At 43.1% G+C, this 23695-nt stretch overlaps 1 protein-coding gene across 7 annotated transcripts in view; it reads left to right on the top strand.

Moving 5' to 3' along the window:
* The window catches only part of st3gal3b (ST3 beta-galactoside alpha-2,3-sialyltransferase 3b), a 203563-nt gene that overhangs the window by 39963 nt on the left and 139905 nt on the right, over positions 1–23695 (top strand). For 2 of the 7 annotated variants that reach the window (XM_041992358.1, XM_041992353.1), the window contains exons 1-2: positions 3937–4371; positions 12703–12850. In XM_041992358.1, the coding sequence (XP_041848292.1) occupies positions 12742–12850 (109 nt within the window). In that variant the 5' untranslated portion in view covers positions 3937–4371; positions 12703–12741. Of the gene's footprint in view, positions 1–3931; positions 4372–9149; positions 9429–12702; positions 12851–23695 lie in introns of those variants that run through there. The other 5 variants (XM_041992354.1, XM_041992355.1, XM_041992357.1 and 2 more) reach the window with 4 other exon arrangements.

The raw sequence follows: 23695 nt of genomic DNA, 5'->3' as shown, positions 1-23695 counted from the left end.
ACTTCAACCCATAACACCTCCCCCCGCCCCAACCCCTTCCCCTGGCTTGACTGTAACAGCCTGGCAGGTGAGAAGACAGCTGGAGAGACTGAACAGACACAAGGCTGCTGGCCCGGACGGAATCAGCCCCAGGATACTGAGGACCTGTGCCAGCCAGCTGTCTGTAGCTCTCCAGCACCTCTTCAATCTGAGCCTCAGCCTGAAGAAGGTGCCACAACTTTGGAAGACCTCCTGCCTGGTTCCTGTTCCTAAGAAGTCATCTCCATCTGGCCTCAGTGATTACCGTCCAGTTGCCCTTACATCACATGTGATAAAGGTGCTGGAGAGGCTGGTGTTGGCCCACCTGAGGCCGCTGGTGAAACCTTCTCTCGACCCTCTGCAGTTTGCCTACCGGCCACGTGTGGGGGTAGATGATGCTGTCATCTATCTGCTGCAGCGAGCTCACTCGCACCTGGATGGTAGTGGAGGCATTGTGAGAGTCACATTCTTTGACTTCTCCAGTGCCTTCAACACCATCCAGCCTTCTTTACTGAGTGGGAAGCTGCGGCTGATGGGTGTCGGCGGGTCCTCTGTCTCCTGGATCGCTGATTACCTGACAGACAGGCCACAGTTTGTCCGGCTGGGCGGTGTCCTGTCTGATGTGGTGATGAGTGATGTAGGAGCCCTGCAGGGCACTGTGCTCTCTCCATTCCTGTTCACCTTATACACCACAGACTTTCAGTACAACTCAGAGTCATGTCACCTTCAGAAATATTCTGACGACTCTGCAGTTGTTGGGTGTATAAGTGGTGGACGGAAGGAGGAGTACAGGGGGCTGGTGGACGGATTTGTGGAGTGGGCGGGTAAGAATCACCTGCTGCTTAATGTGGACAAGACCAAAGAGATGGTGCTAGACTTCAGGAAGAAGGGATCAGCTCCACAGCCCCTCTGCATCCTGGGTAGTGATGTGGACACGGTTGAGGAATATAAATACCTGGGAGTGACTATCGATAACAGACTGAGTTGGAAGACCAACAGCACAGCTGTGTACAAGAAGGCCTGCAGCAGACTCTACTTCCTGAGGAAGCTGCGGTCATTCAACGTGTGCAGCAAGATGCTGGAAATCTTTTACCAGTCTGTGGTGGCCGGTGCCCTGTTTTCATCTGTGGTCTGCTGGGGGGGCAGCATTGCAGCCAGTGACACCAACAGACTGAACAAACTGATCAGGAAGGCTGGCTCTGTCATTGGCTGCAGACAGGACACTTTAGAAGCAGTGGTGGAGAGGAGGACACTGAACAAACTGTTATCTATCTTGGATAACCCGGACCACCCTCTCCACCCTGTGCTGGACAGACAGCGGAGCTCCTTTTCCAAAAGGCTCAGACAGCTTCGCTGTCTCAAGGACCGCTTCAGGAAATCTTTCCTGCCACACGCAATAAGACTGTTTAACTCATCATCACTGTGTCAGAGATAACAACATGAGTGACTGTTGTAACTGGTGAATTTTGCACTGACTGGATCAACCTTGCACAGCTAAACTCCTCATCTTCACTACTAATCATTGCACTGGACTATATTATTTGCTATTTGCTATTCTCACTCTTACTGTGTATAGCTAAATATCTCCTTGTATAAGTCTTGTAAATATTGAAATTTTTATACTGTTTTCTATTTTTTTGCTACCTTAAGAAGCACAACTGCTAAATGACTGTACCGCTGCAACGCCTAAATTTCCCAGCTCTATCTATCTATCTATCAGGACGTGCAAACTTCTCCATCATGGGAAGATGGCGGTTTAGGAAGGAGGGAACACAAACTCATGGTCTTGAAAGCTCGAGAACCGGACCAAAACAGCCCTGTTTGGTTGGATCTTGGTGGGGCGAGTGTGTGGTGTGCCCTTTCCAAGATGAAGGATCAATCAGCATTTAGCTAGCGCGGTACCATCTCTTTCATGAAATCCAGCAAAGGCTTGTTAGCCTCAGTGCTTTTGGGAATCCCAAAAAATTTGGAGATTCTTCCTCCGACTTTGGTTCTCAAGGTTTTCAACTTTACTTTCCAAGAAGGTGACACATTTAGCTGTCTTAGCCGCTATCTCACTGTTGCTGCTTACCACTTTCTCGGCTAGTATTAGCCGGTTCTCGGCTTCCACTATATGCGACATGTTATTGTTGGCTTTCTGCTTGACCTCAACCAGAGTTTCCTCTAGTGTGTTAACTGAACTGACCATCTTACCCAGTCGGTCATTGATGTTGTCCAGTTTGGGGCCAACACGGCTAACGTCTTCTTGTTTCGATGGTGAGGTATTTTTAGGTTTTTGCGAGGCACAGCTCCGGGTGAAAATGTCACAGTCTTTGGCTGTAGTCAATTTTGACATATTTTACTGTGATTGGTGATGTTTGTGGAGGGTTTTTAAGTTAATTTATGTGTGGTCGAGCGGTCTGGTTAAGCTGCCATCTTAGTCTGTGGCTCAACAGTGCCCCTCAACAGTGGTTTTAATGTAGCTCCAGCATAAACATGTGGAGAAGTAGATCCTGGAACCAGCCTGGTTTGGTAGAGGAAGATATAAGAATAAAGAGGATAAGAGATATTTCTGGTGATATTTCATTCTGCAGGGCATCTCTGGTGTCCTATTTTTGAATGACAGTAAAAAGTAATCTTCTTCAGGATCCAGTCAACTTCAGACAAAGGCCACGTTTACACGAGAGAGAGTTTACATCCTTTTTAAAACATCCTCCTTAATTTAGGTAAACACCTAATTCTGAATGAAAATGGCCATTCCGAATTAGACTTAAATAAGAATTAAGTGGCTCGTTCATTCTGATTTTAAATCTAAAATGAATAATTCCTCCATCATGTAAATGAATTCGGGTCATTCCAGCATGCTCGTTCCCTTGTCCTGTCGCCATGACGACGTGGTCCTCTACCTCCCTTCTCCTCCTCAGCTGACCACAGTGAAGCAGGATGCTGGTGTCGAGCTGCTGCTTCACAACTAGAATCACCATCAGTGTGAAAATGGTTCTTATTACGTGGTCGTCCATGTGGTAGACGAAACAGAAGAAGCAGGAAGTGAACTTTATTTCCTTCCGGTAGGCGTAAATACGTCACGTTCCCCTGTTCAATCAGAACCCTTCCTCTCCCCTAAAGCAGAATTACATAAAGGCGATATTTTGATGGACTGGAAATCCACTTCCCCCACCTTCTTTTCACAAATGGCTAACTGAAATGACTCTAGTCATACAAATGGAAAGGCTCAGATTTACAAGAATGAATCTGCTCGGAAACTTTTTGGTTACTTGGGATCCATGTCTTGCCTACCTAGATACAGTGAGAAAAGGTGAATGCCATCTGGCCACTACTTCAGGATCTGTTTAACATGGAAGTGTGCACATTCTGTTGTGACTGGTAGCTTTAATGTTTTGAATGTCTTTTTGGGTGTCTGTCTGAGCCTGATTGTTTATGTGAAAATGGCTAAATAAAATACATAAAAAAAAAAGGTGATAAAAAGTATTTTCAATGTAAACCTCAAATCAGAATTACTATTTCCATGGAAATGAAAGATAGAATACTTTAATTCTGAATTATTCAATTGTGAATGATAAATTCTGAATAAAAAAAACACCATGTAACCGTGGCCATTGTCCCTCTGATGTGACCACTGTTACAACAGCAGTGTTAGAAACTCAATCATTGCCTTTATTACTACACCCTCCGTGTCTTAAAGTCTAGCTCCACCACTGTGCCCAGTACTAGTAGGGTGGAGCTGAGAACGTGGACATGAGCATGTTGGCAGCGTGTAGCATGAAGAGTCCAGATCTTCTCGCTGAGTCTCCTCAGACTGTTTCTCTGAACGTCTCTGAGGTGATTAAGTGCCACAACAACACTGATACCCTGAGAGCAGGATGAAAACACTCTGCCACACGGCCAATCACGAAGCATTGCTAAGCAAGCACATGGCGTGGGACAGGCAGGTCTACACCTCCATACAGGCCTGGAAGGACTGCTGGGTGGGGCTGGGGGCTCCTATCAGCTGATGAGCAGAAAGGAGCGCCTCGTGCAGGACCAGATGATGCATTCATCAACAGGAGGGGGCACATAAGTCACGGAGACCGCCTCATCATGTGACACTCTGTTCCTGTGCGCTCGCGCTGCTGCTGAAGATCACGATGGCTGCTTTTCTCTCCTGCACGTCTTGATGTCAACTGGAGCTTAGTGGGACCGGGGGGGGTCCCACTACACGCACGAGCCAAACCTGGAGTTCTTAGAGCCACCGACTTTCCCAGATTAGGTTTAAACATGATTTGGAGTGGAGGAAGGACGCGGTCGTTTCATCGACCAGTTCATCATCTAATCTGAAGGCAGTTTATAAAGCTGAGGACTCCGAGAACAGAAAGGGTAAGGCTTTACTGATGAATATTTTAAAGAAAATGTAAGGCTTTACTGATGAGTATTTTAAAGAAAATGTAAGGCTTTATTGTTGAGTGTGTTTAATGGCATGGGTCGCTGCTGCGTCGCGGTTTTAACGACGTGAATGAAAGTGGACCGCTGCTTCGGGTTTTTCCTAAGAAATAAAAGAAACGGCCTCAGAAATGTGGTTTACACTTTGTTAGGTGTGTCGACGTTATATGTCATTATTAATAAAGGTGTTCAATGTGTCTGTTCGCCTGTTGGAGCCGGTGTAGGAGGCGAACCTCTCCCCGGCTGGCTGTTTGCGCCGCGGGCCTGTGAGGGGTTCCCTGCTGCCTCCTCACGATGCCAACGTAGCCTCGTTAGCTTAGCGTTCGGCTAACCTAAGCTAACGAAAACAGACACCGTTCCCTCGCTTCATCGTCGCTTTCAAACACCTTTTTAAAATATCTGGTCATTGTTTTGCGTTGTAGGAGTGTAATTAACGGACGTGGGGCGGAATAGAAATCACCTGAAAGTGAATACTCGGGTACAACAGGCTGCACGAGACAAAGTTCCGTTATGTTAGTCCTGCTAGCTGGGTCAGTCCCACCAGCACAAGCTCGGCTTTATTCTCAACACCTGGACGCAAAAAGCTCCGTTATGCTGGTTTGTGGTGTTTGTAGCCAGAAATAAGAAGAATCAAGGAGTTCCAGGGTGGTCTAAGCTAACTGTCAATCTTTAACATCGATGTTAAAACCGCAGCGGGAACTTTTGTTTTTATCTAATTCAAGTAAACCTGAACCTGGAAAGCTAGGCAAGTTGTTTATATTGGTGTAATGTGTAGTTACCTGTGAACAGGCTCGTTAGTGTTATTATTATTACTGTTGTTGGTTTTTGTTTATTTGTACCATATCAGAGGCTTGTCTGGTTGCTGGTGAAAGGGAAACCCTGTCAACGTCTGCAGGTTTTCAGCTTTCAGGCTGGAAGTTGGATTTTCCTCAGCCGGATTAAAGCCTGTGAAATGCATTATTTTCAGATATAGTAGGGTCAGTCGCAGCTTCACAGGATGCCCACATGGAAATGCATCCCAACCTTTTTTTAAAAAGACATTTTACATTGGTGGTTGTTTTAAAGCTGATATATATATATATATATATATATATATATATATTTAAGGCTTTAAATTAAGCTTAAAAAACAAACAAGAAACAACAAGAAAACCAAGTATCTGTAAAGGTATTTGCGATACAGAAGACATGAGCCAGAGATTCAAAAAGACAGGTTATAAACAACAAATTATATTCGAAGTACTCAATAAAGCTAAAAGTCCCCCCGGAGAACAGTTGCTGGTTCCAAAACAGAAAGATGACCGAAGTCTAATCAAGTTTACTTCGTAACACAATATAGTAACCAAGCGCATCAAATTCATCACATTCCTAAAAGAAATTGGGACATATTGAAAAGCGATGATGTCCTCAGGCAAGCTCTTCCTGACCGATGATCAGCTTTAGGAAAGCTCCAACTTTAAAGGACAAACTAGTTAAGAGTCACCTCGCCCCCTTACAACAGAAAACCTGGCTCTCCACCAGAAAAGGTTGTAACTGCTGTAGCAATATGATTAATGTCACTTCACTGAGTCATCCGCTCGTAAATATGACACAAAATCATCCATTAACTGCAATACTTCACATGTAGTTTATAGACTAGAACGTCCCTGTGGTTGATTTTATATGGGAACAAAGCGCAAACTGAAAGTAAGGCTGGCTGAACTTAAGTACGCAATAAGAACCGGTAATCCACGACATCCCATGGCAGTATCAAGATGCTAATCATGGTAATTGTGAGTCATTAAAGATATCAAGAATGGAGCATATAGAAAATTCAAGACAGACTTAAAAGACTCTACAAAGAGAATCATTCTGCATTTAGACACTAAAAAGTACCCGGGCCTGAATGGGGAACTAGACTTCTCTCCCTTTTTATAAAGGTCTTGTGATTTAATGAACACCCTGTGGTTTTTTTAAGCAATAAGGAACGAATCCTATCTAGATGTATGAATGGTATATGGTAGGCTATATGTATATTTCTTTTAAATATGGCTACATTATGCCATGCTAACCGATTTGTATAGAAGGCTTAACTCTGTTTGTCACTGGCAGGTCAATTATACCATGTGACCTTCGAGCTGCCCACACAGAGCAGCTGCAGCTGGTTTTCTATATGAATCAAACTGTTTGACAAGCTTTTTGTCATTTGGCCTGATGAAGGTCCTGTTGGCTGAAACGTGTAGGCATGTATATATATTTTTATTTAGCTTAGCCATGGTTTAATACAGGCTTTTTATTCCCTATCAGTTATCTCTTTAGAGTATTTGGAAAGGCAGACCGCACAGACAGAAGACGTAGAATGGATATCATAAATAGCTGCATCCAGATCTTCATGCTAAATTTACTGTAAATGATTAGAAATGTACTGAATTGTGTTGTTTAATGTCCTGTATCTGGCTGAAGCTACAGCACAGATAACTGCAACTCTTCCTTTTATCAAGCAGCTTCCTGCTTTCAGCTGCACTCGGTGGGGTTTCTTGTAAAAATGTTTGGAGAAGGGTGTTTTTGCAGATATTTGGATGTTTGATAAGTGGCAACAAGCTGCTGTCATAAGCTCCACCAGATCTTTTCTCCAATCACCAGCCTCCCAGGAGCGGTGGTGTGTAGCTCTGTGGGGTAAATGTGATGGATAGCTGCCCTTTAGATGATCTACGGAAGTTTTCCAGGTATTTCTATCCCGTCCAGGAGGTTTACAATCCAGCCACTAAATGTAGTTTTATTCAGAGAGTCTATCTGGTAAATCCACAATGATCCATGATAACAGCATTATTTATCACATTTCATCATAAAAACATCACTATCGGTCTTCTGGTATAGCGACAAACCGAATGGTGGTGTAGAATAACAGCTCCCTGAAAAGCCCAATACTTTCCCCAATCAAGACTACTTTAAAAGACAGAAGATCGTGAAAAACTCCTATGGGGAAATATAAATTAAGAAAGGCTAAGACAACGGTGAGTCAAACCGAGAAAAGTGGGCAAATGGCGGCTGGAGAACCGAAAGAAGTAGTCAATGTGGGGAAGCTAATGAACACGCTGTACGCTAGCATCAATGCCATCCATGCTGAAATAAAGGCTGGACACGCAGACATGAAGAAGGAGTTAAGCGGCATCTGTGAAACAATTAAACACGACTTGAAAGAGGAACTGGGAAACTTTAAAGATGAAGTTAACCAAAAACTCACTGAGATTAGGACCAAACTGAAAAATATGGAGGTGAGGATGGATAAAGGGTGGCGGTGGTCAAAGAATGGGCTGCCGATGTGAAAGACGGGCTTCTGGTTACGGTACAGGAAGAACAACGTGTCCGGTCTAAACTAACAGACTTAGAGGCACGCTGTAGGAGAAACAACCTGAGAATTTTTGGAATCTCTGAAGAGATGGAGGGAAGCAATGCACATGAGTTCCTGGAGAAGATGATCAAAACCGAGTTACTGCTCACGGACATTGAACTGGGAATACAATGCTGTCACAGATCACTCAGACCGAAACCGCCCCACATGTTCCCCGAGGTCCATGATCGCCTGTTTCCTCACCTACACAACTAAGGAACTGGTGTGATCCACTGCAAGGAAGAAAAAAGAAATTCACCTGAATGGCAACAGAATATTTGTCGACCATGACTACCTAGCGGAGATTATGAAAAAAGAAAAGAATATGCCCCACTGAGAAAGATCCTAAAAGGAAAGGGATTAAGGCTCCAGACACCAGCACCCGCGAAACTCGGTGTTCTATGAAGATGGCCCCATGCAACAGCGCGAAGGAGGCGAGAGCCCACATGCTGAGGAAGAAACAGATGAATCAGGCCCAGATGACGCTGACCCAGCGGCGATACTCCACAAGAAACTCCAGGAGTACTCGTGGCAGGTTCAGGGACATGCTGGACGGCGTAAACGGTGTGGATGCTGAATGGGCTCGAGAGAAACTGCGGAAATTCCAGCGCCCTTCGCCACACACAGAAAAGCTGGACTGAGACATAACGGAGTAAAACAAAAGTTACTAAAGAAATCTAAACAGATAACTCACAATGTTTCCCCGATAGCTAAAGATGCCTCGACTGTATTCTGACTCACCTTCGCGTTTAATGATTCATAATGTGAGGAAAATGCTCTTGGCCAAATATACCTCCTGTTAAAGATGGCAATTAGGGCCAGTCAAATGGGAGATGTTAACTGTATTAACCTGATCACAAAGATGGGTGAGGAGATTAAAAGACTCATCAGAACGGGCCCTTCGCTGGGAGGCCTCCCCTCTCCCTTTAGAAGTTGTTCTCATACTTTACTATTGGAGGTCACACATATTTGTTCATTTCACTGTTCGGCACAGACATTTCTTTTGTTATATGTTTTGGTCAATAAAGAATCCCAATCTAAATATCAAACTAGACAGACATGATACAAAACCAAATCTATATGCTGTGACTCTGAATGTTAACGGATTACAAAATCCCATCAAAAGAAAGAAGTTAATAGAGTGAGGAAAATAAGTATTTGAACACTCTATTTTGCAAGTTCTCCCTCTTAGAAATCATGGGGGGGGGTCTGAAATTTTCATCATAGGTGCATGTCCACTGTGAGAGACATCATCTAAAAAAAATCCTGAAATCACAATGTATGATTTTTTTTTTTTAACAATTTGTTTGTATGATACAGCAGCAAATAAGTATTTGAACACCTGAGAAAATCAGTGTTAATAATAATCAGGTCAGATGTGTCATTCCCTGAAGGAGATCCAACATTCATTTGAAAACTACTATAAACGCCTTTATATACTACCAGATGGTGCTGACCCCTCAGTTTCTAGATACTCTGGATCTACTGTCTGTTGGAACGGAACAAAACAGAATATTTATTCGTGAAATAACGAAAGAAGAACGAGACGAGGCCATATCAAGACTAAAAACAAGCAAAATGCCAAGGGCTGATGGATTCCCAGCAGAACTGTACAAGACCTTCAGGGAAATTTTTGCGCCTTTATTGCTTAAATGCTGTAATTTTGTACTCAAATGGGAACAGTACCAGTATCCTGGAAACGGGCAGTAATCTCTGTAAATTCCAAAACCAGGCAAAGATAAATCTATATGTAGCTCATACAGACCAATATCCATCTTAAACCTAGATTATAAACTTCACGCCTTAATAATTGCTAAAGGACTTGAAAATATAATCCCACACATAATAGATGGTTTTCTTTAAAAATAGACCGGTTCAGGATAACATGAGACTGGCCCTACATATAATGGACTATATGAATAAAAACAGAGAGAAGTCCTTCGCCTAGACTCTGTCAGCTGGGAATACCTGTACCTGACAAGGGAACGATTTGGCTTCAATAACTCAGTAATTTCACTTTTAAAAAAACTACTGTCCTACTACCAGGATAAAGATAAACGGTAGTCTGAGTAACCCTGTGGTGCTACAAAGAGGCTGTCGGCAGGTTTGTCCCCTTAGCTCGGCTCTTTTTGCTATATTTATTGAGCCACTTGCACAAGCAATCAGGGAGGATCAGGAAATGAGAGGAATCTGAATACAAGGCCTTCCTATATGCAGATGATGTACTGATGACTCTCTCTAAACCAGATTTGAGTCTCCCAAAATTGCTAACCTGTCTGAAAACATTTGGTAGTTACTCTGGTTACAAACCAAACATACACAAGACTCAAATCATCACATGTAACTACACACCAACATCACAAATACAAAATCTTTACAAATTTTACTGGGACAATGAAAACATACATTACCTGGGGATCACAATACCTAAGAAACTTTCTAATATTTATGCTGCAAATTTCTTGCCAATCACTAAACAAATAAAATCTGAATTAAACAGATTTGTATCACCGCATAGATATAATCAAAATGAAGATCTTACCAAGATTATTATACCTCTTTCAATACTTATAGAAATACCTCCTAAACAATTTATTGAATGGAAAAGACTCTTTTCAAGTTTCATATGGAAGGGGCAAAAACCAAGGATCAGATACTCTACAGTTACCAAAGGACAAAGGGGGACTTTCTCTTCCGGATATGGAGGATTACTGTAAATGAGATACCTGATCTGCTGGTGTGATCCACTTTACACTGCTTTGTGGAAATATCTAGATCTAAAATAAAGTTGACATACCCCTCCAGACATTGCTCGGAGATAAAAATTTATATATTTTGCTCAGAGAGAAGCTACATTGCTGGACCAGAACCTCTTTAAACATTTGATTCAGACAATGCTGCAAATGAAAACCGGAAGCCAGGCTTAAACTGCTACGCTGGGGCATTTGACAAGGATTTCAAACCGGCCAGGATGGATAGTCCATTCAAAGTCTGGTCCCGTAGAAGCATCACAGCATACTGCGTAATCTCAGATGATGCAGGACTAGAGAGTTTTCAAAAACTCAAAGATAACTATTACTTGGGAAAAGACGATTTCTTTAGATACCTTCAGACTAGAACTTATTTCAACATAAAAACAGTGGAAGTCAATAACATAGACTTAGTATCTTGATTGACGCATATAAATACAAAATCACCAACAAAATAATTGCTAAAATCTATTCATGTTTACAGTCAAAGGGGTTTCTCCACTTTATATTAAAAAAATGGGAGAAGGAAGCCAAAATAACCATCTCAGAGCAGGAGTGGTGGAACATCTGTAAAACCCAATCAGGTATGTTTAACTCAGGTTATTTGAAGTTCTTTATCACTCCCAAATTACTACAAATCCAAAAGGGCCTACCAAGTTCTGGGAACTCTGTATGATGCATAACTAACTCTAGAGACAAATACCTGATTAACATATTACTGGTAGCCAGCAAGAAAGCTATAACAAGAAGATGGCTAACCAAGAAACCCCAACAACAAGGGAAGGGATCAGGATTGTTAAAGGAATGTATAATATGGGAAAACTAACTTTCTCATTGAATCACAAGTTGGATAAATCTACATAGTATTGGCTGAAATGGACAACCTCTCTGGAAGACCTGTCTGAACAATAAGACACACATCTCATCAAACTATTTAAATACAGAAACACATCTACAGGCACCTGTGAACTTTATTCTGGTGTAAATACCCATATTGGGGAAGTATGCGCAGGTGCCTTTGAAAGTGGTGGGAATATAAATACAACAGTAGATGTAGTTGCATCAGTGGAGGTACTAATGAATGACTATTTATATGTAATAATAACCCATGTATTTGCTCATACTGGTAGACCTGAAGATCAAAGTACTTTCACATGCTGTAAGTCCTGCAAAGAAGTGCCATAGTGGAAACATTCTACACATGCAGTTACAACTTGACCCGCCATGAGAATACATCTGACAGACACAGATGAAACAGGACATTAGCAAACAAAAATCAACCCTTTTAGGTAATGCAAAGAAAATACTGTGATGCATTGACCCAATTCCCCATTTACTTATTTGCTTATTTAAAGCCCCCCCACCCCCCCGCCCCCTTTTTTTTTCCCTGTAACCACTCCCGTGTGTGCCCATGTGATGTTCCTATATTTACTTTCTACTTGTTGTATTTCCAGTCTACAGATTGCTAAATTCATATAGCAAAATGTGTTAAAATAAAGTTTAAAAAAAACATCACCATTAATAAAATGACTAAAAAATGACTAAAAAAAATAAAAAATAAAAATAAAAAAATGATATGCACTGCACTAGCACTACATGACAGCACCTGGGTCCAACTGGACTCAAAAGCGGTCTGACTATCACTTAATTATGACGTCCCATCTTGTTTGAATTCATGCTTGTGTTGTTCTTACTCTCTAATGTAAGTCGCTTTGGATAAAAGCGTCTGCTAAATGTCTGTAGAATAGAATAGAATAGAACTACTATGTTGCTAACAGACCTCTATTTAGACCTGGACATGAGGCCACTTCCTGTCAGACTTTCCACCAATCAGAGAGCTTAGATTGACGGTAACGTCCAATCAGGAGCAGCCAAAGATCAACCAGTGAGCAGAAAGTTCTATGTGTGTGTGAAAAGAAGAAAAATAATGCTCCTCTATGGCTGGAATAAAGCCAAGAAGACGTTTCTGATGCACGGTGGCGCCACAAAGCAGCTGAGCTGGAGTTGGTTTAGTGAGGATAGCAAGTAAATAGTAGCAGGAATAACTGGAAATGAGGAAAACATGGAAATAGTTTAACAGCATTTGTAAGTTGTGTGAGTCTGAGCTGACATGGCCGACAGGTGACGTCTGCCTCTTGTCTCGTTGCAGGTGAACACCTGGATGGTACAATGTGAATGACTGAAGACCATGAAGCCCACCCACAAGCTGCTGTTTTTCCTGTGTCTCGTGCTGGTCCTGGCCTTCATTTACTACTTTTCTGGGAAGCTGCATCTCCACGTATGGGGCCAGAAGTCTCGTAAGTCTCATCTCCAGTCCGACTAACGGATACTTACCCCGTCGTTCACTTGCATGCTGAGTCAGTTTTAATCAACAGCGTATTTGTTTCTAACCTTCTGCTTCTCTGAGCCCACCCCTGGGTTTGTTTTATGACCCCTCCTGGTCTGTCTGGCTCATCTGGATCCAGTCTGAATCTCATCTGGATGTTTTAATCTTTGCTTGGAGTCCTGGATGTTGCTGGGACAGGACAACTGAATTTCATTGTGCAAGCTGCGTAAAGTAGAAGCTGTGGATGCAGCCATGTTGGCTGGTTCAGATGGAAAGTCATCATTCTGCCATGGCAGCTGGTAAAAAATAGTCCTGAAACTGGAAAAGACTTTTTCTCTGACACTGAGAAGGTCAGCTGGAAAGTATGTGTTTGGGTGTGATGATGACATGCGTTTTTTTTTCTTTTTCAACACCGCCACTCTGAGTTAGAAAAGGTTTCACGACTATATTGTCCCACCTGGTGGTGGATGTGGGAAGATTAGCTCACACCATGACCTGCCTGCAGTGGACCTCTAAGGCCAGCAGAGGGAGCTACAAGATCTGTCTTTAACGGTGTCCTTTACAGAGACAGGCCTGAAGAAGCAGTTTAATGGCTTGAGGGTTTAAGGCAAATGTTTAATTCGTCCATATAACCCAGCAAAATTAAAGCCAAGATTCAGCTTTTCTTCTTTGGCATTTCCTAAAGGAGAAAATATTTTCTCTTTCTGTGCGGCACCATACATGATAATAAGCAAATGAAGGAGAAAGTTAGATCACAGAAAAATGATTAAAACATGCTGAGTCAGATATAATAACAGATGTATAACACAGAGGTCAATGCAGGCCTTGGCCAGCTCCATCAGGACCATCCCAGGAAGCCGGACAAGACCTGGCTGAACGTAGTCATTTATCATGTCTTATAGACAACAGGTAATCCAGCGGAGAATACACTACACTGGTCTGTGTCACCACAGGTGGCTAAACAGTGACCTGGTTCTGTAGGAGGCTCCGTCCTTCAGTAGCAGCTGCTGGGGATCAAGGTGATGAGGATCAGGTGTGCAAGTGGTCACGCTGCCTCAGCAGGTGTGAGTCATACATCGTAACAGACCTGACAAACTCCAGTGTAAAAGCAGCAGTTGTAAAAGTGGAGGAGACAGGAACTTGTTCAGTCCGTGTGGTGGCTGCCATGGCCTCTAGACAGGCTGTTGAACCACTACCTGCTCCCCATGAAGCAGAATGAAATGCATCAACTAAACATTTGACTTGAAAAACAGAAACAACCAACTCCCTCATGTGATGTCTGCCCCCAGATGAAGCAGTGGTTTCTATCTCAGCAGGACACACATGAAGATCATCGGGCTGCTTTTGTCCCGAACTTCCCGACCAAGGACGGCAAACGCTGATTATCTTCAGTCTTAAACGATCAGCATCAAGTTTTTCTTCATTTTTGTTTGCTCACTCAATGTTTCTGGCTTGGAGGACTAGGTTGTGGATCGGCTGTAGGTCAGCATCGTTGTGTGTGTGTGAGGTTAACGGAGCCACCACAGCGCTGGTAATGCCTGGTTTTATCTTCATGTGTGGAGTCTCTGACTGATCCAACCAGCCTTCACCCGTCCGGTCAGTCCAGAATCTGTGTTTGGTTTGGTTGTGTTAGATCCAGTAACTGTAGGAAACATGAAACATGCGGTTCTTCATTTCATACTCTTTTTACAGTCTGCTGCCCCTATCTTACACGTATGATATCTGTTCTTCACAATAAAAGCAGGCACAGAGCAGAACTGTTGTAGCTCATTGAGCAGCTACAGACTTCTAATGATTATTTACTCTGGTCTACAGGAGACAGTCCTGACATGTCAGGCAAAGTCCATATCTACATAATATTTAAGAAATACATGTATGAAAAGCAAAAAAACAAAGCAAACTAGAAGAGCAGGAACTGCAGAGGCTTTATTTTGCTGTAGGTCAGATGCCTAGTCGGGTAAACGGCGGGTGGATATTACTGAGCCGGTGACTTCTGGTTCAGCCAAAGTAACTAACTAGTGTGGTAGTGGAGAAAAAAGCAGCTTTGGCTTTTTGCTGTATTTTGGCCCCAGATGTTTGGCTTGGATAAGTGAACATGTGTGCAGAGCCCTGCTCTCTGATCAGGTCAGATAAGTAGTCTGGCTGAAAGGATCAACTCTGAATAATCCCTTTACTTGCTGATTGACTGTATTACATACCCACTGCTGCAGGGACGAGGGAATATTCAGGCACAGCAATAAGATCATTGCTTCTTATAGCTAGCATGTGTTCTTTGCTTGATCGTATTAGTCTAGAAGTGAAGCTTATTGTAAACGGAGCCTGTAGAACATGATGTGCATGTTTCATGGTGCATCAAGCGGCAACCTCTGGCAGTAAAATGTGAAGCCTATGTGAAAAAAAACTGCAGTTCCCCCCTCGTCCACTAAGGGCTCCAAAACAGAGCAAATCCCCATAGACTCCCATGTTAAAAAGACCAACTTCACAGCAGAAATAAACATGTTTAAAGCCTGGTACAAAAATCCATTTTAGGATTTAAAGGTCAAGTTTACCTTCATGACAACTGTGATGGGGGTGAATTCTTTCTAACTCATCCATTTGGATGTTATTTAATCTTGAAAGTCGACATAATTGGGGCGTGTCCTTCCAATATCTGCATAAGAAGAGAGAGTTCATTACAGCCGCAGTTTTTAGCCGGCTAACAGCACGCCTTAGCTTTAGCCTGCCGTTAGCTGGTTAGCTATAGTTGCTCCGGGTTAGTTCGGTTAGCTCTTAGCTAAAGGCAGCTCGGAGTTTGATGGGTGTCAATCATCCACCCCCACATTCATCATCCCCCTCTCAGCTCCGCCTCTTGGCCCATGTTTGGATTTTCCGGGACTAATGTCACGCGTGACGCTGCCAAGATGGCAACGGTGGGAACACCCAACGAGCTTCAATTCAGCTCTTCAGAAACATATGGGTGACATCACGGACGCTCCGCCCATCTTTTATATACAGCAGGGATCTCCAGCTCTGGTCCTCGTGAGCTACTGTCCTGCAGGTTTTGGATTCTACCCTGATGCAACACACCTGATTCAAATCACTGGGTCATTAACAGGCTTGTGCAGAGGTGTGTTGTAGTAGGAGACATCTAAAACCTGCAGGACTGTAGCTCACGAGGACCGGAGTTGGAGACCCCTGGTCTACGGTGTGCATTAACGTGATGACCTCCCTGCTTAAGGGTTCCTTCGGCAGGTTTAACAGATAAAACTACAGTGTGCCAAACGAAATAAATATAAATGGAAATTTAAAACATTGTAGGGTATTTCAATAAGTTGACTAGAGATTTTTGTTCCATGTACCCAAAATATTTAAATATTTAAATTTTCTTCAAAGAGAGCCTCTTAACTTCTCATTGCCATGTTCCAGCAATAGACTGGAGCCTTCAGCACACAACAACTGATCATGTTTTATCCATTTCATGCTGCTCTCTCACATTTTTGTTCATTTATAAGATTCAGAGACCCCTTTAACCCGGAGGCGGGGCGGCGCTATCGTAATGTGCCTCATATCAGCACAAAGCTGCGCTTCTCAGATTTCAGAATCAAGAGCAGTTACGTCCATAGCATAAACAGTTGAATGGTTATCTTCTGCTGCCGGCCACAGCATCCGGTTTTAAAGGGTTAAACTCCGTTGTCCACATGTAAAATGGTAAATAATTAAAATCAGTGTTAGCTTTAACCCCAAAAGACCAGAAGAAGAAGGGAAAAACACCAGCTTGCTGTCACCAGTAGCGGCCGCACGATCGCTAATTAACGTCGCTCCCTCTCCTTATCTCCATTCCAACTCAGTCCCGTAGCTTAACCAGAGCATTTTAGTCCACCATGTTTTGTAATCGATTACATCAAATAATTTGATTATAAGTTTCAGCCATATTGTAGAAATGACATTTATTATTGTTAGCCTCATTAGATATGTATGTGTGTAAGTGCGTGTGTATGTACATGTACATATGTGTATATGGATGCATCCTTCCTCTCCTCTCTACCCAGAGCAAAGTGATGTATAACCAGATTAAGTCCTATTTCCTGGTCAAACGTACACCTGCTCTTCCTGCTTGTTTATTTAGTGTCTTTTTTGGTACACAGAACCATGGTAAACTTTATTACTTTATTATCCCACTAGGGGTAATTTGTGTGTTCATTCCTCTCTCACCACAGTTTGCAAAGACACAAGATAACCATCACAAAAAAACACACAGAGAAAAATAGCACAATTAAACCAGTATCCTGTGATTGCAAGAACAGGGAGTCCGTCAGCACACTGCAGCGTTTGGAGTCTACTGATACTGAAATCAAGCACAGAGGCTACATACAGGAAGGGGACGAGCAGGTTCAGATCCTTCAGCGGTGGACATGTTTTCCCACCCCGCCGTCTCCAGGGAGCTTCTCTTTGCTGCTGCATACTGCGGAAGCAGCATCAGAGTAGCAGCACCAGCAGCCTGAACTGGAACTGTGGTGGCGTGGAGGAGGCTGAACAGACTGGTTTCCATCATGGAGATCCTCTCCACCAACACTGTCAGCCAGCGGAGCTCCTTCTCCACCAGACTGAGACGCTCTGAAACAGGAAAGCTTTTCATCACTGATCAATAAGTCCGCTCTGCTCAGACACCAGGCTCCACCTGCTGCTTCTATCCACCGCTTTAATTCCTACTTTGGCTTGCACATCCTTTTTCTTACATTTGATTTTGCACGTCTGTCCGTTTGTCCGTCCATCCGTCCCTCTATTTATCCATCCATCAGCTTGTCCATCCGTCCGTCCTTCCAAGGATGTGTCTGTCTGGTGTAAAGCTTCTCAGGGTCCTATGTTTCCACAAGAATCTCACCACTGTCCCGCAACAGTGGAAAGGAAAACGCTGTGTCTGCTGGTCTGTGCAGACCTTCAGGTTCCTAATGCTGATACCTTACTGGGATTTACACCTCTGAAAAGGGCCCTCACATCTTCAGAAGAAATAAATTGTTCACCATGTCCATCTCATTTTCAACATCCATAGGGTGTTCTTAGGTTATTGTTAGGAAACTATTTATTTCCTGGTGTAATGGCGTTTAATCCCTATTTCCAGTCCTTCCTGCTATTGCGTCCCAGTCTGTTGCTGCGGTGGTCCAGCATTTAATATTCACCCAATTGGTCTGCTGTTGTGTGTGATTTAGCTAGAGTTTAGTGTACGTTGTGTGTGATTAAGCTAGAGTTTAGTGTACGTTGTGTGTGATTAAGCTAGAGTTTAGTGTACGTTGTGTGTGATTAAGCTAGAGTTTAGCGTACGTTTTGTCTGACGATCTAAGCTAGAGTTTAATGTACGTTGTGTGCGACGATCTAAGCTAGGGAGGTGTGTACGGTTGTGTGTGACGATCTAAGCTAGAGTTTAGTGTACGTTGTGTGTGACGATCTAAACTACAGTTTAATGTACGTTGTGTGTGACGATCTAAGCTAGGGATGTGTGTACGGTTGTGTGTGACGATCTAAGCTAGGGGTGTGTGTACGTTGTGTGTGACGATCTAAGCTAGGGCTGCGTGTACGTTGTGTGTGACGATCTAAGCAAAGGGTGAGTGTACGTTGTGTGTGACGATCTAAGCTAGGGATGTGTGTACGGTTGTGTGTGACGATCTAAGCTAGGGATGTGTGTACGTTGTTTGTGACGATCTAAACTAGAGTTTAGTGTACGTTGTGTGTGACGATCTAAGCTAGGGGTGTGTGTACGTTGTGTGTGACGATCTAAGCTAGGGCTGCGTGTACGTTGTGTGTGACGATCTAAGCAAAGGGTGAGTGTACGTTGTGTGTGACGATCTAAGCTAGAGTTTAGTGTACGTTGTGTGTGACGATCTAAACTAGAGTTTAGTGTACGTTGTTTGTGACAATCTAAACTAGAGTTTAGTGTACGTTGTGTGTGACGATCTAAGCTAGAGTTAAGTGTACGTTGTGTGTGACGATCTAAACTAGAGCTAAGTGTACGTTGTGTGTGATGATCTAAGCTAGAGTTAAGTGTACGTTGTGTGTGATGATCTAAGCTAGAGTTAAGTGTACGTTGTGTGTGATGACCTAAGCTAGAGTTTAGTGTACGTTGTGTGTGATGATCTAAGCTAGAGTTTAGTGTACGTTGTTTGTGACTATCTAAACTAGAGTTAAGTGTACGTTGTGTGTGACGATCTAAGCTAGTGTTAAGTGTACGTTGTGTGTGACGATCTAAACTAGAGTTAAGTGTACGTTGTGTGTGATGATCTAAGCTAGAGTTAAGTGTACGTTGTGTGTGATGATCTAAGCTAGAGTTAAGTGTGCGTTGTGTGTGACGATCTAAACTAGAGTTTAGTGTACGTTGTGTGTGATGATCTAAGCTAGAGTTAAGTGTACGTTGTGTGTGATGATCTAAGCTAGAGTTAAGTGTACATTGTGTGTGATGATCTAAGCTATGGGTGTGTGTACGTTGTGTTTGACGATCTATGCTATGGGTGTGTGTACGTTGTGTGTGACGATCTAAGCTATGGGTGTGTGTACGTTGTGTGTGACGATCTAAACTAGACTTTAGTGTATGTTGTGTGTGACGATCTAAGCTAAGGGTGTGTGTACGTTGTGTGTGACGATCTAAGCTAGGGCTGCGTGTACGTTGTGTGTGACGATCTAAGCAAAGGGTGAGTGTACGTTGTGTGTGACGATCTAAGCTAGAGTTTAGTGTACGTTGTGTGTGACAATCTAAACTAGAGTTTAGTGTACGTTGTTTGTGACGATCTAAGCTAGAGTTAAGTGTACGTTGTGTGTGATTAAGCTAGAGTTTAGTGTACGTTGTGTGTGACGATCTAAGCTAGGGGTGTGTGTACGTTGAGTGTGACGATCTAAGCTAGGGCTGCGTGTACGTTGTGTGTGACGATCTAAGCAAAGGGTGAGTGTACGTTGTGTGTGACGATCTAAGCTAGAGTTTAGTGTACGTTGTGTGTGACAATCTAAACTAGAGTTTAGTGTACATTGTGTGTGATTAAGCTAGAGTTTAGTGTACGTTGTGTGTGACGATTTAAGCTAGGGGTGAGTGTACGTTGTGTGTGATTAAGCTAGAGTTTAGTGTACGTTGTGTGTGACGATCTAAGCAAAGGGTGAGTGAACGGTTGTGTGTGACGGTCTAAGCTAGGGGTGAATGTACGTTGTGTGTGACGATCTAAGGTAGAGTTTAGTGTACGTTGTGTGTGATTAAGCTAGAGTTTAGTGTACGTTGTGTGTGACGATTTAAGCTAGGGGTGAGTGTACGTTGTGTGTGATTAAGCTAGAGTTTAGTGTACGTTGTGTGTGACGATCTAAGCAAAGGGTGAGTATACGGTTGTGTGTGACGATCTACGCTAGGGCTGCGTGTACGTTGTGTGTGACGATCTAAGCAATGGGTGAGTGAACGGTTGTGTGTGACGGTCTAAGCTAGGGGTGAATGTACGTTGTGTGTGACGATCTAAGGTAGAGTTTAGTGTACGTTGTGTGTGACGATCTAAGCTAGGGGTGAGTGTACGTTGTGTCTGATGATTCATCTAAGCTAGAGTTTAGTGTACTTTTTTTGTGATTAAGCTAGAGTTTAGTGTACGTTGTGTGTGATTAAGCTAGAGTTTAGTGTACGTTGTGTGTGATTAAGCTAGAGTTTAGTGTACTTTTTTTGTGATTAAGCTAGAGTTTAGTGTACGTTGTGTGTGATTAAGCTAGAATTTAGTGTACGTTGTGTGTGATTAAGCTAGAGTTTAGTGTACGTTGTGTGTGATTAAGCTAGAGTTTAGTGTACGTTGTGTGTGATTTAGCTAGAGTTTAGTGTACGTTGTGTTTGATTTAGCTAGAGTTTAGTGTACGTTGTGTGTGATTAAGCTAGAATTTAGTACGTTGTGTGTGACAATCTAAGATGGAGTTTAGTGTACAGTTGTGTGTGATGATCTTAGCTGGGGTGAGTGTACAGTGTGTGTGACTATCTAAGCTAGAGTTTAGTGTACGTTGTGTGTGACGATCTAAACTAGAGTTTAATGTACGTTGTGTATGACTATCTAAGCTAGGGACGAGTGTACGTTGTGTGTGATGATCTTAGCTGGGGTGAGTGTACGGTGTGTGTGATGATCTAAGCTAGAGTTTAGTGTACGTTGTGTGTGATGATCTAAGCTAAGGGTGAGTGTACGTTGTGTGTGATGATCTAAGCTAAGGGTGAGTGTACGTTGTGTGTGACGATCTAAGCTAGGGATGAGTGTACGTTGTGTGTGACGATCTAAGCTAAGGGTGAGTGTACGTTGTGTGTGACGATCTAAGCTAAGGGTGAGTGTACGTTGTGTGTGACGATCTAACCTAGGGATGAGTGTACGTTGTGTGTGATGATCTAAGCTAGGGGTGAGTGTACGTTGTGTGTGACTATCTAAGCTAGGGATGAGTGTACGTTGTGTGTGACGATCTAAGCTAAGGGTGAGTGTACGTTGTGTGTGACGATCTAACCTAGGGATGAGTGTACGTTGTGTGTGATGATCTTAGCTGGGGTGAGTGTACGGTGTGTGTGATGATCTAAGCTAGAGTTTAGTGTACGTTGTGTGTGATGATCTAAGCTAAGGGTGAGCGTACGTTGTGTGTGATGATCTAAGCTAAGGGTGAGTGTACGTTGTGTGTGACGATCTAAGCTAGGGATGAGTGTACGTTGTGTGTGATGATCTAAGCTAAGGGTGAGTGTACGTTGTGTGTGATGATCTACGCTAGGGATGAGTGTACGTTGTGTGTGATGATCTAAGCTAAGGGTGAGTGTATGTTGTGTGTGACGATCTAAGCTAGGGACGAGTGTACATTGTGCGTGATTAAGCTAGAGTTTACTGTACGTTGTGTGTGATTAAGCTAGAGTTTAGTACGTTGTGTGTGACGATCTAAGCTAGGGGTGAGTGTACATTGTGTGTGATTAAGCTAGAGTTTAGTATGTTGTGTGTGACAATCTAAGCTAGAGTTTAGTGTACAGTTGTGTGTGATGATCTTAGCAGGGGTGAGTGTACGGTGTGTGTGTAATGATCTAAGCTAGAGTTTAGTGTACGTTGTGTGTGACGATCTAAACTAGAGTTTAATGTACGTTGTGTATGACTAAGCTAGGGACGAGTGTACGTTGTGTGTGATAATCTTAGCTGGGGTGAGTGTACGGTGTGTGATGATCTAAGCTAAGTGTGAGTGTACGTTGTGTGTGACGATCAAAGCTAGAGTTTAGTGTACGTTGTGTGTGACGATCAAAGCTAGGGATGAGTGTACGTTGTGTGTGACGATCTAAGCTAGGGATGAGTGTACTTTGTGTGTGACGATCTAAGCTAAGGGTGAGTGTACGTTGTGTGTGACGATCTAACCTAGGGATGAGTGTACGTTGTGTGTGATGATCTAAGCTAGGGGTGAGTGTACGTTGTGTGTGACGATCTAAGCTAGGGGTGAGTGTACATTGTGTGTGATTAAGCTAGAGTTTAGTACGTTGTGTGTGACAATCTAAGCTAGAGTTTAGTGTACAGTTGTGTGTGATGATCTTAGCAGGGGTGAGTGTACGTTGTGTGTGACGATCAAAGCTAGAGTTTAGTGTACGTTGTGTGTGACGATCAAAGCTAGGGATGAGTGTACGTTGTGTGTGACAATCTAAGCTAGGGATGAGTGTACGTTGTGTGTGACGATCTAAACTAGAGTTTACTGTACGTTGTGTGTGACGCTCTAAGCTAAGGGTGAGTGTACGTTGTGTGTGACGATCTAAGCTAAGGGTGAGTGTACGTTGTGTGTGACGATCTAAGCTGGGGTGAGTGTACGTTGTGTGTGACGATCTAAACTAGAGTTTAATGTACGTTGTGTGTGACTATCTAAGCCAGTGACGAGTGTACGTTGTGTGTGACGATCTAAGCTAAGGGTGAGGTTACGTTGTGTGTGACGATCTAAGCTAGGGGTGAGTGTACATTGTGTGTGATTAAGCTAGAATTTACTGTACGTTGTGTGTGATTAAGCTAGAGTTTAGTGTACGTTGTGTGTGACAATCTAAGCTAGGGGTGACTGTACGTTGTGTGTGACGATCTAAGCTAGGGGTGAGTGTACGTTGTGTGTGACGATCTAAGCTAGAGTTTAGTGTACGTTGTTTGTGAAGATCTAAGCTAGAGTTTAGTGTATGTTGTGTGTGACGATCTAAGCTAGGGATGAGTGTACGTTGTGTGTGACGATCTAAACTACAGTTTAATGTACGTTGTGTGTGACGATCTAAACTAGAGTTTAATGTACGTTGTGTGTGACGATCTAAGCTAAGGGTGAGTGTACGTTGTGTGTGATGATCTAAGCTAGGGGTGAGTGTACGTTGTGTGTGACTATCTAAGCTAGGGATGAGTGTACGTTGTGTGTGACGATCTAAGCTAAGGGTTAGTGTACGTTGTGTATGACAATCTAACCTAGGGATGAGTGTACGTTGTGTGTGACGATCTAAGCTAGGGGTGAGTGTACGTTGTGTGTGACTATCTAAGCTAGGGATGAGTGTACGTTGTGTGTGACGATCTAAGCTAAGGGTGAGTGTACGTTGTGTGTGACGATCTAAGCTAGGGGTGAGTGTACGTTGTGTGTGACTATCTAAGCTAGGGATGAGTGTACGTTGTGTGTGATGATCTACGCTAGGGATGAGTGTACGTTGTGTGTGATGATCTAAGCTAAGGGTGAGTGTATGTTGTGTGTGACGATCTAAGCTAGGGTAAGTGTACGTTGTGTGTGACGATCTAAGTTAGGGGTGAGTGTATATTGTGCGTGATTAAGCTAGAGTTTAGTGTACGTTGTGTGTGATTAAGCTAGAGTTTAGTACGTT

The sequence above is a fragment of the Melanotaenia boesemani genome, chromosome 8, assembly GCF_017639745.1.
Source record: "Melanotaenia boesemani isolate fMelBoe1 chromosome 8, fMelBoe1.pri, whole genome shotgun sequence".
In the NCBI taxonomy this organism is placed as follows: domain Eukaryota; kingdom Metazoa; phylum Chordata; class Actinopteri; order Atheriniformes; family Melanotaeniidae; genus Melanotaenia; species Melanotaenia boesemani.
The sequence above is the reverse complement of the archived record's forward strand: the minus strand, read 5'-3'. Positions and strand labels throughout refer to the sequence as shown.